General features: G+C 41.3%; 1 protein-coding gene across 1 annotated transcript in view; it reads left to right on the top strand.

Moving 5' to 3' along the window:
- Positions 1-15171: 15171 nt before the first annotated feature.
- Positions 15172-18931, top strand: part of Pdcd4 (Programmed cell death 4) — a 374027-nt gene continuing 370267 nt past the window's right edge. Inside the window, exon 1 of the mRNA XM_067136088.2 lies at positions 15172-15678. Within this exon, the coding sequence (XP_066992189.1) occupies positions 15390-15678 (289 nt within the window). The 5' untranslated portion in view covers positions 15172-15389. The remainder of the gene's footprint in view (positions 15679-18931) is intronic.

Here is an 18931-nt window from a genome sequence, read left to right as displayed (position 1 = left end):
TTGTGATTACGCAGCGCATAGGTCAACACACGGTCATTGTGGAGTCTAAACAAATGTAATTAATATAAATAAACCAAAACAGTATGACAAAATGAAAACTAGCACGAACACGGGGCAAGGATTACCATAGCAACAAGCCACAATAAAATTTAAATAGCAGTAATACATGCACCAACGAATAATACAAGGAAACACACAAACGAGCAGAATAAATATAAATCAGAGAGGGAAAAATAAAATTTGGAAAAGCAAAGGAAATGGGCATATCATTTAAATGGTACAAACAGGGAGGACAAATGGTGAAAATGAGTAGAACACCAATGCAGAAATCTCACCACAAGGAGAACACAAAAAATTTAATGAGAAATCAAAGTACAGTAATATTACATGACCAAAAGAAAATATTAAGATGTAGTACTTAGCAAGATATCCCATAGCAACTTACCGGTATCAACCTATGCACTGGTAACACGCAAAAAGAAATGTTTAAACATTAAAATTCTTACATACTAAGATAATATAAAAACATACAACAAACAAAAAATTAATTCCTAAACGGGATATTATACTACATTTCATCTGATTTCAGTTGGGTAGTCTTTCGTTTTAGCAGAGTAAAATGGAAACATGGCCTCCAGCGTCCGTTCTCGGTCAGTCACAAAGACAGACAGCCTCTTTCCAAAGTACCTCTCGTGAGCAGTAGTGTCTGGCGATAGTTGTGTGCTCTGGAGAAAAGAGCCTGTACACAAGACTAGTAATACTGTTCTCAGACAGATAGCGTCAGAGTTCACTTAGCTGTCACGCATACACACATATACGGGCAACACGGAGGTATGTTTCAGAATAACTCGATGATGATATGCTACAATAGTCTCATATGAAATGATCAGAAGAAATGTTGACAAATATTCAATGCCTTTTAGCATTTAATGTTAGCTGTGCCGTACTGTCTAGTAAATACAGTAGAGACAATACGCGACACTTACGGATTTAGCGTTGCTAAAATGGGAGACAATTCAACGGTGGCGCTCCTAGTGACCTGACCTGAAAAAAATCGCGCTAAATTCAAATATCAATGGAAATGTACATACGGAAATGGATAAATAAATTACGTCTAGAAATAAAGTGTTATTGAGATATTAACTTGCTAAAAATCCTCGACTATACAGCCAAGGGTATGTTACATTTTTACTCTAATTGTACGTAAATATTCCTCAAAGCATCACTAAAGCAATTCTGGATAAATGAATGAAGAATTATTTAAAAGGTTATTATTCAAAGACTGAAATTAGACATATAAACAAGAAGTGAAATGGACTGCTGTGAAATGGCTTGATCTTTCATTTATGCATTACTTTTTTAGCTTTAGCATTCCTGCCTGAACTCTTACGGTTGGATTTGTCTTTTTTCTCATTTAAAAACATTGTATCATCACATTAAGACACTTGACAATAAAAATATCGGCACATTCCTTACACATATGATGCAATGAATGAACATTTAATAGCTGGACAGTTTTCCTAACATGAAGCCTACTGACAGAAAGAAAATCTATACAATCCCGGCTTTAATCTGAGAAGAGGGATAAAAGAAAGAAAAGTATGAAAATGTTGTCGATAGTGATGCTTTGAGGAATATTTACGTACAATTAGAGTAAAAATGTAACATACCCTTGGCTGTATAGTCGAGGATTTTTAAAGTCGCTGGAAATGATCTGAACAGATCTTATAATTCTTATATAAGCGTAATGTCCCTTCTTTCTTGTACACCTTATCCAAATCACTTCTGTGACATTTCAAAACCCACAGATCACACCTACAACACCACCTCGGTATTGCAGGTTAACTGCTGCACTATACAAACAATATGCGTATTACATTTTAAGCCAGTTAAAATATGGGTTGAGCAGGTCAGAAGATTATGAAGTACTATAAAAATCTCTGTCACTGGAAGAATATATATGCAAACACAATATTACTTACATTTTCTTGTCATGAGGGAACCTGAAGAACGACCACGCATTCTTCTCTACTTCATAGTTACTGCAGCCAAACACAGCACATACCTTTCCCCTCATGTTGAGAGGAGATATCAAGGAATGACACACGCTACTATTTAATTATGTCAACTCACTGAAAACGCATAAATAACACCAAAAACTTCACACAAAAATACACGTGCTCTTATGACGGAATCAGTAGTTTTCAGATCTACTTGCTAGAGAGAGCTCCAATAGCTGTCCCTCGATATTTCGCTCAGTGTCGCATATTGTCTCTACTGTATTTGTGTCTAGTAATTTAAAGTATACGGCTTCTCGAGTAGAGTCTGAGCCAGAATACTATTTCGTTACTGTAATAACGTAACATGAACATAAACTAAATCTTCATTTTCTTGGGAATGAAACAAAAGTTTTTTTCACTCCTGTCATTTTCTGGTGCCTTGTGATAGTGTGTTCAGGTTATTTGTGGGACAAGCAGGATATCTAGCAGATAACAACGTTGGATTATAATATCTAAACTTGTAACCAGTTGTCACATAATGATAAGTAGACAGCTGCAGCTGTGGCAAAGCAACAAAGCCTTTAATGAAATTTAAAATTGCTCGAAGTGTGGCGTCACTTGTGACTGTTTGATAAAACCCTTCATATCTTAAATACTTCAGTTTCCTATCTCCAGAGGAACTACTACAATCAAATCTCCATATAACAATATTTGTAGACTTGAGCAGGTATTACTGTTACATTGAGGGAACAAAAAATCACTAATGGAAGTAGAATTCTCTTCCTTAGCCATCACTTGAAGCATTGTTAGCTTGTTAGCTTGAAAGTTTGTATCATCAAGTAGTTTGTCAAAATAAAGGTTTTTGGAAATCACACAACCAGTTTTATGAACATTTTTGAGTACTCATTCCACTAAACTATTTTTTTGTAACACTATTCACATCACCTGAAACTGCCATCTTCAACCACTTTCACATAGGGTCCTGTTTTCCACTCCATTTTCCTCAGTTTCATTCCTTTTTCTTATAGTTTCCAATGTATGTTGTGAAAATTGTTTCCAGCTGCTGTTTCATTCCATCATTCAAATCTGCTAACACTGCTAATTTTGTTTCCAGACTTAATTGACTTACACTGAACAGAGACCCAACCTTTATTACTTCCACAAACAAGAAAATAAGTGGTAGGACGGGCCAGTTTCAAAAAGTTATGTATTTCACCCACTTTCATTGATTCATAGAAATTTTCATCATCAGATCATTAACCTTACCTGCAATCATCCAATTGGACCAACTTCTTGCTTTCTAAGAACGATTTAAGGTCAAGATACAGTGCATATTGTTAAGCGAGTAAGTGGCTGTGCGGCTTGGGTCACGGAGCCATCAGCTTGCATTCAGGAGGTAGTGGCATCAAACTCCACTGTCGGCAGCCCTGACGATGGTTTTCTGTGTATTAAGGCCACAAAAATTTCCTTCCCACTCCTAGCCCTTTCCTATCCCATTGTTGCCCTAAGACGTATCTATGTTGGTGCAACGTAAATTAAATTGTAAACACATTGTTACATCAGGGTATTTCTGAAATTGCTTCATTGCTGCAATGAAAAGTAATTTACAATCCGAAAATAAGTGTATATCATTTCATACAGGCTTGTCGTTATATCGATCTTCATTATAAGATGTGTCCGGCTCCTTGGCTGAATGGTCAGCGCAATGCTCTTTGGTTCAGAGGGCCCCTAGGTTCGATTCCCGGCCGTTTCGGAGATTTTTACCTTGAATGGTTAATTACCTTGGCTCAGGGACTGGGTGTTTGTTCTGTCCCCAACATCCCTGCAACTCACACACCACACATAACACTATCCTCCACCACAATAACATACAGTTACCTACACATGGTAGATGCTGCCCACCCTCAACAGAGGGTCTGCCTTACAAGGGCTGCACCTGGCTAGAAATAGCCACACAAAATTATTAATTATAAAATGTTTGTATTTTTATTGTGATGTAAATCTTGATCCCCATAGGGAACCTGAAATATTTGCCCCAAATCAGAGAATGCATAATTCCAATAAATATGAAATTATAAATTTTCCAGCTAACTTATTCTGGTTGCCATTGTTTCGCCTAGGTGTGCCAATTTGGGCATTGTTGCCATTGTTCTAACTTGTTTAAACCAATCATTCTCACTACTTTCATATCTGAATAATAATATGTTTAAACACCAATTGTAGATTATGAGTGACTAGGAAGTCCTGAACTTTTCTGTGACTAACGGTTTTTAGGTAGCTTATTCAGTGACAACTCCTGGCTGGTCGCATACATGCAAGTGCACACCCGAATTGGTTAACATACACACTATGCTAGCCCCTACAGGATGCGTCCCCGGGTGGTGGATAGGGCGACCCTACAATTCAGTAGGGCTGGTTGAAATACCCAATACAACTCGCGGACCAACAGGCAGCCGAGTTCCTGGGGTCTTTAAAATACTGGGACACCCTCTGTCCAGGGGTCACAAATATGGAGGGCCCAGGGTATGGGTGAAGACCCCAACGGCATCAATGGCAGAGAAGGTGGACATCAGTGGCAGAAGAGGGAAACTTGTAGTGTCTGTACTCTAGTCAAGCAGCCTAGAATAACACCTGGCAGTAGGTATAAATTGCCTTTGGGAGTGTAATAATTGTAATAATAGTTTATATACAGTATTGGTACTCGGAAAGCTGGAGGTAAAGTGCAAGGGCAGGAGAGACCTAGAACAAGGCGGATTAATGTTGCCATTGATGCTTTCACGGTCTGTACTTATAGACATGATATAGCTTTGAATTCAAGAATTCAAAGCTCATTGTTTAAGAAGCCTTTCTCGTGGACAGTCGAGATTTTCTTCTGCGAAACGTAAAGAATTTCACCTTATTTTTTTGACACGGCATAAGCCCAAAAGCCTATATCATATCTATAAGGTGGATCAGTGGTAGAGTGTCGGCCTCCGGATCCCAAGATAGCGGGTTCGAACCCGGCAGAGGTAGTCGGATTTTTGAAGGGCGGAAAAAAAGTCCAATCCACACTCCATGTCGTACGATGTCGGCATGTAAAAGATCAATGCCAAGCAGGCATCAATTTTTGATAATGAGACAATGTCTCTCATAGTGCATTGGCACTGCCGGTGGCTACAATTAGCCTACGCAGTGGCCTCCACGGTATGCACTATCCAGCATCTTGGTGGGTGTGCTAGGTACCAACTGATGAGCCCAGCCTAGCACACGGGGGCGAAACGCTGGCAACTAGGAATGAGTTAGCTGGAAAATTTATAATGTCCAATAACGGACCATTTATATTGGTATTATAAATTTACTCATTCGGAAAAATTATTTCTGATTCCCTATGGGAATCAACATCTACATCATGTAAAAGATCTCCGGTGACACATTTGGTGTTTACCCGACAAAATTCATTAAATCTCAGCCATAGATGGCCAAGAGAGTTTCGGTTTACTTGGTCTGACATCTAGTGGGCCTAGAGTAAAACGGAACGTCGAAATTGATGAGCAGACACCCAAGATGGTGTCAAATTGAAATGTCTGTACACGGTAGCTGAGGCCATACGATTATTATTATTATTATTATTATTATTATTATTATTATTATTATTATTATTATTATTATTATGTAATCAGTGAAGAGCGGCATAAGAAGACGAAATTTAGAGTGGGACAAGTTTGTGGAAGTGGAATGGTGGAAGGAAAGAGGAAGATGGTGAAGTGCCATAAATACCTCAACCCAGCAGGAGTGGATAAGGGGAAATGATGATGATGGTGATGATGACATACTATGTTTTCAATTTGCACATGCTCTCCCACTATTGTCACCTGTCACAAGCATAGTTTCCTGGCAGAATTGCAATATCAGGATCACGCGAACGGTCCTGTGAGTTTGTGGAACCAAAACTGCTAGGGGAGAGGAAGGCAGTCTCGTAAAGGGCATTTGGAGACAAGGCTATGAATTGTGAAAAGTTGTGTGCATGCACTTTTGCAAATTGCAGTGGGTGGTGTAGGAATCCTCTACACAGTCTGAAGAATTTACACCACTACTAGGCAACTTCAGAGTGCAGCACTTTCTGGAGAGCTGGATTACTCACACAACCCCAGTCAGGTACGACTGGCACATGCTAGATCAGGCCAATTGAGCGAAAGATGTCTTGCAGTGTGGAGCCTTTACTGCCGTGCTACTTGCCCACATGCTCGTCTCCTTTGTTTCCGACAACAGATAAATTTGTCAGCAAAAAAGACCGAGGATGGACTTAATTCATCGCCAAGTGGTCTAAACCATTAGATGGGGAGTGTTAACAAAAAGGGTAGGTCTGCTTTTCTACTTCTGTGTGTGTTTTTATATTTGAAAGGAATCTGAGATTAAAGAGAGAAATGTTGCACACCCGTTTGAATAGACCACAAGCTGTCACTGACCGTACCTGTAAATTTATTGACTCAGGTCTCGCGATTAAGCACACTTAAAGACCAACTGGCCGGCCCCACTTTTTAGGAGTAGCATGCCTGTTCTCACCGCGAGGTCCCGAGTTAGATTCTTGGCCAAGGGAAGGATTTTTATCTAGATCTGAGGGGTGTTTTGAGGTCTACTCAGCCTGCACAAGAATTACCAAGGAGATGTCAGATAGCGGCCCCGGTCTACAAAGCCACGAATAATGGCCAAGTGGAATTGTTGTGCTGACCAGGTGCAGCTCGTAATCTGCAAGCCTTCAGGCTGAGCAGCAGGTGCATGGTAGGCCATGGTCCATTAGGACTGTAGTGTCATGGGGTGTGTTTGTTTGATTTTAAAGACCAACAGCCCACATCAGGAATTGAGGCAATCTTGAGGACGGAAAGCCAGCACCATACTAAATGCATTACGCCAGATAGTTTTCAAATTATCACTACAATAACATGCAGCTTCCCATACATGGCAGATGTTGCCTACCCTCACGAGAGGTTCTGCCTTAGAAGGGCTGCAACAGGCTAGCAATAGCCACACAATATTATTATCACTACAGTAACACTGGTAACTAATAAGAGACAAGATAGTAAGATTCAAGCAGTAGAAATGAAATTTTTAAGAACATCAGTTATAAAGACAAGAAAAAAAAAGAATTCAAAATATTAAAATCAGAGAAGAGCTAAATATAGAACCATTAGTACAGAACATACAGAAAGCGAGACTGAGATGGTTTGTACATTTAAAAAGAATGGGAAAAGAACGGCTACCAAGAAGGCAATTGGAAAAAAAAGTTAAGGGAAAGAGACCATTTGTAAGACCGAGAAGAAGGTGGATGGATCAGATTTGGAAGGACATTAGTGAAGCTGGATTGGATGTGGTGGAAATAATGGAGCAGGAAAAGTGGAAGGACAGAAAGGAGTGGAGGAGGCTTGTTAACCATACCTAGGCGACTGGAGTGGGACGTTGATGATGATGATAACACGCGTTTCCCATTCACGGCAGATGTTGCCTACCCTCGCGAGAGATTCTGCCTTTCAAGGTCTGCACCAGGCTAGCAATAGCTAAACGATATTATTATCACTCCAGTAACACGCAGTTTCCCGTACACAGCAGATGTTGCCTCCCTCACCAGAGGTTCTGCCTTACAAGGTCTGTACCAGGCTAGCAATAGCTAAATGATATTATTATCACTCCAGTAACACGCAGTTTCCCGTACACAGCAGATGTTGCCTCCCTCACCAGAGGTTCTGCCTTACAAGGTCTGCACCAGGCTAGCAATAGCTAAACAATATTATTATCACTACAGTAACATGCAGTTTCCCATACACAGCAGATGCTGCCTCCCTCACCAGAGGTTCTGCCTTACAAGGTCTGCACCAGGCTAACAATAGCTAAACAATATTATTATCACTACAGTAACACGCAGTTTCCCATACACAGCAGATGCTGCCTCCCTCACCAGGGGTTCTGCCTTACAAGGTCTGTACCGGGCTAGCAATAGCCACACAATATTATTATCACTCCAGTAACACACAGTTTCCCATACACAGCAGATGTTGCCTCTCTCGCCAGAGGTTCTGCCTTACAAGGGCGACAATTGGCTAGCAATAGCCACACAATATTATTATCACTCCAGTAACACACAGTTTCCCATACACAGCAGATGTTGCCTCTCTCACCAGAGGTTCTGCCTTATAAGAAATGCACCAGGCTAGCAATAACCACATGATATTATTAACATTACAGTAACACGCAGTTTTCCGTACACGGCAATTGTTACCTCCCTCGCCAGAGGTTCTGCGGTACAAGGGCTGCACCAGGCTAGCAATAGCCACACAATATTATTATCACTCCAGTAACACGCAGTTTCCCATACACAGCAGATGTTCCCTCTCTCAACAGAGGTTCTGCCTTACAAGGGATGCACCAGGCTAGCAATAACCACATGATATTATTAACATTACAGTAACACGCAGTTTTCCGTACACGGCAATTGTTACCTCCCTCGCCAGAGGTTCTGCGGTACAAGGGCTGCACCAGGCTAGCAATAGCCACATGATATTATTATCACTATAGTAGCATCCTGTTTCCCATACACAGCAGTTGTTGCCTCCCTCACCAGAAGTTCTGCCTTACAAGGGCGACAATTGGCTAGCAATAGCCACACAGTATTATTATCACTCCAGTAACACGCAGTTTCCCATACACAGCAGATGTTGCCTCTCTCGCCAGAGGTTCTGCCTTACAAGGGCGACAATTGGCTAGCAATAGCCACACAATATTGTTATCACTCCAGTAACACGCAGTTTCCCATACACAGCAGATGTTGACTCTCTCGCCAGAGGTTCTGCCTTACAAGGGCGACAATTGGCTAGCAATAGCCACACAATATTGTTATCACTCCAGTAACACGCAGTTTCCCATACACAGCAGATGTTGACTCTCTCGCCAGAGGTTCTGCCTTACAAGGGCGATAATTGGCTAGCAATAGCCACACAATATTATTATCACTCCAATAACACGCAGTTTCCCATACACAGCAGATGTTGACTCTCTCGCCAGAGGTTCTGCCTTACAGGGGATGCACCAGGCTAGCAATAGCCACATGATATTATTATCACTACAGTAACACACAGTTTCCCATACACAGCAGTTGTTGCTTCCTCACCAGAAGTTCTGCCTTACAAAGGCTGCACCAGGCTAGCAATAGCCACACAATATTATTATCACTACAGTAACACGCAGTATCCCGTACACAGCAATTGTTGCTCCCTCACCAGAGGTTCTGCCTTACAAGGTCTGCACCAGGCTAGCAATAGCCACATGATATTATTATCAGTACAGTAACATGCAGTTTCCCATACACGGCTGATGTTGCCTTCCTCACCAGAGGGTCTGCCTTACAAGGTCTGCACCAGGCTAGCAATAGCTAAACAATATTATTACCTATCACTACAGTAATACGCAGTTTCCCATACACAGCTGATGTTGCCGCCCTCACCAGAGTTTCTGTCTTACAAGGTCTGCACCAGGCTAGCAATAGCCACGCGATATTATTGTCACTACAGTAACATGCAGTTTTCCGTACACGGCCATTGTTGCCTCCCTCGCCAGAGGTTCTGCCTTACAAGGTCTGCACCAGGCTAGCAATAGCCACATGATATTATTATCACTAGAGTAACACGCAGTTTCCCAGACACAGCAGTTGTTGCCTCCCTCACCAGAGGTTCTACCTTACAAGATCTGCGCCAGGCTAGCAATAGCCACACAATATTGTTATCACTCCAGTAACACGTAGTTTCCCATACACAGCAGATGTTGCCTCCCTCGCCAGAGGTTCTACCTTACAAGGGATGCATCAGGCTAGTAATAGCCACATGATATTATTAACATTACAGTAACACGCAGTTTTCCGTACACGGCAATTGTTACCTCCCTCACCAGAGGTTCTGCCTTACAAGGGATGCACCAGGCTAGTAATAGCCACATTATATTATTATCACTAGAGTAACATGCAGTTTCCCAGACACAGCAGTTGTTGCCTCCCTCACCAGAGGTTTTGCCTTACAAGATCTGCACCAGGCTAGCAATAGCCACACAATATTGTTATCACTCCAGTAACACTCAGTTTCCCATACACAGCAGATGTTGACTCTCTCGCCAGAGGTTCTGCCTTACAAGGGATGCACCAGGCTAGCAATAGCCACATGATATTATTATCACTACAGTAACACACAGTTTCCCATACATGGCAATTGTTGCCTCACTCACCAGAGGTTCTGCCTTACAAGGTCTGCACCAGGCTAGCAATAGCCACATGATATTATCACTACAGTAACACGCAGTTTCCCATACACAGCAGTTGTTGCCTCCCTCACCAAAATAGGTGGAAACAAAGGAAAAGATTTTAAATTATGCATGAATGCGTGAATATGCATGATAACTGGGTGTTCAAGTGCTAATGTGCTCTCGAGAGCCCACTGCCTCTGGAAGTATGTATATCTGTCATGTTTCTACTGGATGTTGCTATTCTGCTGGAGAGCCTTCTCAGTGTATGAAGTAAGTCAGGTGGGGGCTGTGTCACCTGGGCGGTTAAGAATAGGCAAAGAAAAAAATTAAGCAAGTAAACCAGTTTTCCTATTGGAAGTCTTATTGCACAGAATGTGAATATCAGAAGTTAAAAGAAGGATGGTCTAATGGCTAAGAAAGTTATCCTTAATAACAATGATTTGCTGACCAATTAAGTACGGTATAGAATGGTCTTCGAAAACATTTGTTTTGAGCGTGCTTCTCTACGGGATTGAAAGCTGGATAATGAACAATCTAGAGAAACAGTATAAATATAGGTATGGAAGAGAATGAACCATATAACCATACGAGCTGCACAGAAAAGAAAAGCAGTAATGAAGTACTGTTGCAAGAAGAAGTAGAAAGAATAGTGAAATCGAAAAAAAAAAAAAGAAAAAAAGAAAAAAAGAGAAAAAGAAGATACAGTTCATTGGTCACATCGTAGGCTACAATGCAGCCACTTCCTCTACAACATCTTTGAGGAGAGAGAGGAAGAGGTCGACAAAGAGAGAATGTTTCTTAGCAACTTACTCTACAGGATCTTACTCCGAGCAGCAGTGGCGGCTCGTGAAGTTTCATATGGGAGGGTCACGTTATGATTTAAATACAGGCACTGATAATATAAGTCTAAAATACACATGCAAGTATAAATTTTAAAAGACTAGGTCAGAACTCACCAAGGCTGACCTTATCATTAATGCTTATGTCAGATCCACCCTTCTTTCTTTAGCAAATATCTCGATCATAGCCAACGCTTTTTTACCTCTCATCATCTCCACAAGACCTATCTGTGTCGGTGCGACGTAAAGCAACTTGCAAAAAAAAAAAAGCTTCTTTAATATTACCTCTCAGTTTCTATTGCACTTCCTAGGAATGTTCCGTATTATTTCCAATAATACCGCATTCAGAAATGCTAGTAAATAAGCTGTGTAGCTTTCTTTTTCCCAGAGAACTCCCTGCTACCCTTTTCGGTCACAGTTTGCTTGTGGTCGATACGCTATAATTACAGCAGGCCTCTTCAAGAAATATAGCCAACAGCTACGTTTGGAGAACATGTACTGTAAACGTTTGCTCTGTGGTCACATGTGGGTTGTGTTTGGGAGATAAGTACTATTTTACGCTCTGTCCTGAAGCTACATTTCGCAGTTTTGAAGTACTAGTGACCTTGCTTATGCGCTTAAAAGCCTGTGTGTAATATCTAGAAGGAAAAATTAAAATATTGATGTTTATTGGAAGGGCACTTGACCCTGTGCCCTTTTGAGCCGGCCGCCACTGTGGCGAGCTGAAAAGACTAGCTCACGACAGAGAATTACGGCTGCAGTGACAAGAAACCCTTTAGAATTTGATGAAGAGACTCTCCTGTTTCAAATGTTGTGAAATCACACTATTTCCAGTCTATAGCGACTCGATTACATCTTGTATGTTTTTGGGCATACGGTATCAATCTTCATGCCGGGCTGAGTGGCTCAGACAGTTGAGGAGCTGGCTTTCTGACCCCAACTTGGCGGGTTCGATTCTGGCTCAGTCGGGTGGTATTTGAAGATGCTCAGATCAGCCTCGTTTCGGTAAATTTACTGGCGCGTAAAAGAAGAACTGCGAGACTAAATTCTGGCACCTTTGCGGCTCCGAAGACCGAAAAAGTAGTTAGTGAGACGTAAAGCAATTATTATTATCATCATCTTCATAGGGACCTGGCGAGTTGGTCATGTGGTTAGGGGCACGGAATAGTGAGCTTGCATCTGGGAGATAGTGGGTTCGAGCCCTACTGTCGGTAGCCCTGAAGATGGTTTTTCATGGTTTCCCATTTTCATACCAGGCAAATGCTGAGGCTGTCCCTTAATTAAAGCCACGGCCACTTCCTTCCCACTCCTTAGCCTTTCCTATCCCATCGTCGCCATTAGACGTATCTATGTTGGTGCGACGTAAAGAAACAATTTCTATCTTCATAGGCTAGACGGGAGTAGTAAGTTAAACCTAGACATAATGTTCGTGGTGCTCGGCTATCTCGCTTTCTTAGTGTCGTTGTGTTCAGGCGCTCTCTTACGCTCAACATCGGACATTTTTGTCTTATTCGGTATTGTTGGACTGAACTATCAATTCACGACCAACTAGATCTACACTAGGCACCTAGCTAGAGCAACGCATGTAGATGGCTGTGATCAATTACATACTCACCAGATAGCTACACTGCGCCGTGTGGGCCAATTGGTGTCACCGAGCACAGAATAATATATATTCTGTGCTCAGTGGTTGGTGTTCTGTGGTGGGCTAGTAAATCAAGTCAGTACTTATCTTTCGACTGATTCTTGAATGATACCAATTCTCTCGTGGATATCGTTGACTGTTTCAACCAAAATGTAGCTCCCCATGAAGTCTCAGTCTCATTTATGTCTGTGACTATGAAAGCTGCTGAAGTTATTTTTTGGGAAATCAAACCCATGTCCTTCCCGGTGAACCGAAAACGCCTTAATCGCCTCGGCTAGTCAGCTCCTATAGTATTTAAGGGATGCGACCAGACGAAAACTAAGGGGAATTATCTCAGAGCCACCCACTGCCACCTGAAATTATTCAGGTAATATACTGCCAGCTACAATTTAAAGTGGCTGTGGTCTGTAACTGTAACACGTTGTACGGTACTTGATCTAAATGAAGGCCAATGAATGGTGGCAGTGTTTGCAGTACAGTTGGACACCCAGCCATGCTTTTGTAATGTAAATCAGAGGAGAAATGGAAGAGGTCTGACTTTTCGAAGAATGAAGGCATCGGCAAAAAAAAAGGGAAGGGCCACGAAGGGCGTGAAAATGAAAGACACCCTGGGCCTCGTGAACCCAGTACAAGTGAACAAGAGTAGACCAAGGGAGGTCAGATAGGAGAAATGAAAGCGGAGAGTCCGGCACAAATAATTCGTGGCAAGATAGGAGAGATGAAAATGAAGAGGCTGGCAGAAATAAGTTGTAGCAATGCCACACTCAGCTAGGAGAGCTGTGGTCGCCAAACACACGCTCCCAAGTTGAGAACGACTGGGTAATGAAGTTAAAACATCGGATCTGGTTGTATATATGGTAATGCTATGTATTTAATGCTGAAGTGCCGGAGTGCTGGAATTTTGCTCAGAAATTACGCTGTTTAACGTGTTTGTGAAAGTTTCGACACAAGTCTTAAACATTCAAGCAATCTTGAATGCTAATGCAACTGTACTAAAATTCGACTCCGCACCGTACAACATGCAGGGGACTGTACCTAACCAAGTAAACTATACAATGAGTAACATATTGGATTTAGTACCATGACAGATCCGAAGTTAAACATCATTAGCAATGAGCAGTAATAATAATAATAATAATAATAATAATAATAATAATTACACTGGTTTATGTCCCGCAAATTACTTTTACGGTTTTCGGAGACGCCGAGACGTGCCAATAAATCTAGCGACACGAGGCTGATGTATTTGAGCACCTTCAAATACCACCGGACTGAGCCGGGATCGAATTCGCCAACCAGTAGCGGCGATTGAGTGTTAGTGGTGGGAGGTACAAAAATTTATAGAAGGCAGTATGCACCCGCGTCTGAGAGCTTTAGCGGCGAGGATTGGGGAGGAGCACAACATCAAAATTGAAAAGATAAAAAAGCTACAAACTGGTAAGTTCTTTAATGCTCCCTGAGCAAATTCCATAGAGAAGTAAAGGTTCGGTCTACCAACTTTAGTGCGGTAATCTCTCTTTGGCGGTAATAACAGTGGGTGCTATACAATTAAACCTTCACTAAAGGAACAGTAATTAGGTACTCATGTATTACAATAAAATAGAAGTACGGCGTGATTATACAATTAAAATGTAATTTATTATTTGACTACACACGAAGAAACAAACAAGCATTAACGAGACTACCAGACGAATGCGCGCGACAAGCGTGTGAATCATACCACAGTGCCCATGATCTTGCCAAAAAAAATGTACCCCTGCTACTCTTCTCACAGCACATGCTACACGCTGCTGCGCGAGTCTCCAACATTTGCTGTGGCATTGTATGAATTGGTTAGCCGCAACGTACGATATTTTATGCATATTTCTGCTAAGTATTTGTCTTAATAATTAAAAAAATTAAAATTTAAAGGAAGGAAGGAATTACCGTAGCTGAAAAAAACAATACCGTAGGGATTGTACTGATTGCTTTATTATTATTCTTACTTTTAGGCGATTTTTTTAAATAACTGTTAGGTTCTTTAGTCTGCCGAAACTTAAAAAAAGTCAGGTGGCTAAAATGGAATAAAACTGCTTTTTTTCTCCACAAAGTGATGGGCGACCTCCGGCCGGGGGGGCGCAACCGCCGCCAACCAGTATTATTTTAGAAATACGGGATGAGCTGGTCGCTCTAAACGAAACTTCCGTCTCATTGTGGTTGTTGATTAATCCCATGATGGCCTAGTCAGGACATGGCAGGGCTAGCCTGATATAAAATTTTCTTTCTTTATTTACACTTCTCCATCCGGTCGTCCAACAGAACTACTCCACCTCCTCATTCGCTTCCTCCCACCATCTCCCTGCTTCTCCCAGTAGCCGAGGATGGATTTGTTTACAAGCTTGGGTTGTGGTGTGCTAGTACGCAAGCGCAGCAGTCACATGTGCTTTCCAAACAAAACAATTTCCGAGGTCGGAGCATAGAGCGCTGGTAGACGTTGTTATAAGTGGTTGTGAACGGTATTTGTGTCGAGTATTGACGTGCTTCATCGGGTATATATTTTGCCTTTCGGCATTGATATATGGGATTTACCTGTGTACATCTTTTTAAGTATTAGTGTGTGACTTGACTTTACTCGTAAGCTAGATTTTCTGTTGACTTTCGTTTAAAATGATGGAGCAGGAGCTTGTCAATGGCCACGACATAGATGTCGATGTGCCGGACGATGTTCAAAATGGCGATATTAATGGTGCAGTTTCTGATATTGCCGGTGTCGATGGAATTAAGACTGTGGACAGTATTTCTGTTGATCATAGAATTAAGAGAAAGGCAAAGAGACTCATTAAGCAGTTGAGCAAGGAGGTTGTTCCAAATGGTGCCACTGTTCTCCCGACTAATCGTTATCTCAAGAACAGCAGGAAGCCAAGGAATGGTTTTGGAAGGGGGCTCCCCAAGAAAGGTAGGCTGAATTTTTTGTCTGTTATTTGTGTGTGTGCGTTTGATTTATTCCTGTAATTGACGTTAGATTATACAAAGAATTGGCTACATCTGTAGTGCTGTATCTGTACAGTGAAATTCCAACATGTTTCAAAAGTTGGTTACACAGGTGGTGGCGGTGCTGTTTTTATGATATCATATTGAACATTCGATAGTCCGTTTATTCCTGACACTTAGCTGGATAACTTGTTCACTGTAGAATTGGTTTCACGTTTTAACTGTTCAAATGGGGCACTAGAAGCATTTGTATTTAGAGTTATTCAAACCCTTTGTTAGACATATCATGATTAAGTTCGGTCATAATAACTTACGTCCATTGTTGGAAACTGTGTAAAACTCTTTTTTTTTTTTCTTCACTACCGCTGGTTATGTGTGATTTGCGCGCTGCCTTTTCTTTCTAATGTAACTATTGTTTAGTTTCGTAAGGGAACGATGAAGTAGAATTTGTAGTTCTTTCAGCCCTTGTCTGCAGTATTGCACGATATTGGTGAAATGCTGTTTGCCATTCCAAATAACCGTGCAGTTACATTTTTATAGCTTTGCTTAATAGGGTTGGGTTGATATCCAAAATAAAATACATCCACACTTTCTCAGCCCCCTGTCGGTGGGGGCGGTAGAATTAACATCCGCCTGTCGTAAGAGGCGACCAAAAGGGTGACCAGCGTAGGTTGGCGACGACGGTTCCCCTAGCTGAGTCTAGTAGCCTATTTTCCATTTGTACCATGTTCCTCATCATCTTTCCTATCCGACCTCCATTGGTCAACTCTTGTTCTTTTTCGACACCGACGGTAGTGGGTTTGGAGGTCTAGGGAGTCGTTAATTTTCATGCCCTTCGAGGCACTTATCTTTCTTTCGCCGATGCCTTCACTTTTCGAAGTGTGGGACCCTTTCAGTTTTCCAATGTTGATAGATGGTTGGATGGTTAAAACAATAACAACAACCACCACCACTACTCAGAACACCTTATCTGTATAGTACCGTTTCATTCCTGTTATAATAATAATAATAATAATAATAATAATAATAATAATGTTATTGGCTTTACGTCCCACTAACTACTTTTACGGTTTTGGAGACGCCGAGGTGCCGAAATTAAGTCCCGCAGAAGTTCTTTTACGTGCCAGTAAATCTACTGACACGCGGCTGACATATTTCATTACCTTCAAATATCGCCGGTCTGTGCTAGGATCGAACCTGCCAACTTGGGCACAGAAGGCCAGTGCCTGAACCGTCTGACCCACCCAGCCTGGCCCTGTTGTATTGCCTTCGATTATCATTGGTTTGGTTTGCCCATTTATGCATGCACTGTCAGCACAAGGGATTGATTCAGAGGTGAGGGGGAATAATTGAGGGTCATACTCCCCTCGTGAATGAGAGATCTTCAGTATTGATACTGGCTTTTTCTACGCTCCATTCAGGCATTTTCTCCTATTGAGTTTGGAAATTTGTTTATCATCATCCTATGTTCCATATTGACTATTTATTTTGGAAGAAACTAGCATTATTAAGGAAAGAGCACACAAACGTGCATAAAATTAGTATACACTGATCAAATAGATACAAAATACATTATTTTTTTGCTGTATTCCTGTAGAGTCTTGTCTCTTTGTACAAATTGTAAATTGATATCGCTCACACACTTTGGTGCATAGTTTGCATAAGCAATCTTCACTTGGGTCATGGAAGTATGTTTTCATGTACAATTTATGATGAAATCCATGTACAGATAGTCTTGTGATGGCACTTTGCAAAACCTGGTTTGGTCCACTCCATCTTCGGTCTAGCATGGCCTCTGTTGTGAAAAATTCCGGCCATATTTCTTCTTGTTTTTGTTTTCTTTTCCTAAGGACTTCTTCTGCTTGTGGTGTAGATGGTAGCTGTAGGATGTACCTCAAACCTATGAAAAGACGTTCTTTTGCAAGCATATACGCTAGTCTTGATGGTGCTGTTTTTGCTATCCCCAGTATTCTTTTCAGGAATCTGGCTTTTACTCTTTCTAGGGTTTCTAAGTCGGTCATAGGTGGTCCCAGATGAGATGAATACCATAGGTGAGAGTAGGAAGAATTTTACTGTGGAAGAGAAGCATTGTTGTTTCTAGCGAGATCATGGTGGGGTTTTTTAATGTTGTAGATCCCTCGTATAGGTGCTGCCGTTCTTTCTCTGATGTGTTTTCTGTAAGAGGTTCCATTGTTGGATTACCGGTTGTTATCCCCACTTCTATCTCGGTTTGCCTTTGTATACATCCTACTTCTGATTGAATCCATCCGTCGGCCCGGTAATAATTGTGCAGCCCTATTATCGTGTCCAGAGAATAGACCGATGTACGCCTACTGTTTCCTACCTCTCGCTCTGCTCCTCAGCAGAAGGTTCGATTCGCAGCTGGGCCGAGTATTTAAATTGGGGACTGGGTGTTTTGTAACCACACTACCAACCACCACAGAAACAATAGTGAATATATCCCTTCACAAAGGGTTGGCATCAGGAAGGGTATCCTGCCGTAAATCGAGGCATAATCTACATTAATGCCGACCTCGGATGATTGGGAAAAAGCCAGGAAAGGAGAACTCTCTTTCGTACTTCTTGTTATTGAAAGAGTCATATCCAGGAGATAACTTGTAGGAATAGTTTTTTCAAGTTCTCTCCCCTTTTAGCAGTTGGTTGTAGGTGAATAAAATGTATACATAGGTCCTACATACTCGTGTTGTTACACAGTAACCAGGACCTCAAGCCATTGCAAAATGTTTTCATGTTAGATAATGTGAATGCTCATCATTTTTTCAGTTTTAATCCCTATGGTTGGATGTCTACAGATTTTCTTTTGTTGTATAGCTTCAGGTTTTCTCTTCAACCATTTTCACCAGTATTCAATTCAACCCTCTGTTTAGCTCATGTTTAGTATGTTCAAGTCATCTTGTGCTTTGAAATCTTATGATCAGGGTAGGGATTTTTAGGTGCAAATTCCAGATGGAAAAAAAGAAGGAAGGGAAAATGTACTCAAATAAGGCAAAAAGGGACAGAAAGGTGCTTGTTTATTCGACTAATTCAACAATTTCTCTTTCCTCTATTCTAGTTTATTGAATTGCAAACAAGTACATCAAATTATCACCCATCAAAATAAGGAGAAAACATGAAGCTGTTGTACTTCAAGACATTAAGCTTCTCTACATTTTTAAAAGTAAGTCTGTTTCCATTAGGAGATTAGGAAGCTTCTTTGG

This window comes from Anabrus simplex, chromosome 1 (genome assembly GCF_040414725.1).
Source record: "Anabrus simplex isolate iqAnaSimp1 chromosome 1, ASM4041472v1, whole genome shotgun sequence".
Lineage (NCBI taxonomy): Eukaryota > Metazoa > Arthropoda > Insecta > Orthoptera > Tettigoniidae > Anabrus > Anabrus simplex.
This window is presented reverse-complemented; position numbering and strand designations above follow the sequence as displayed.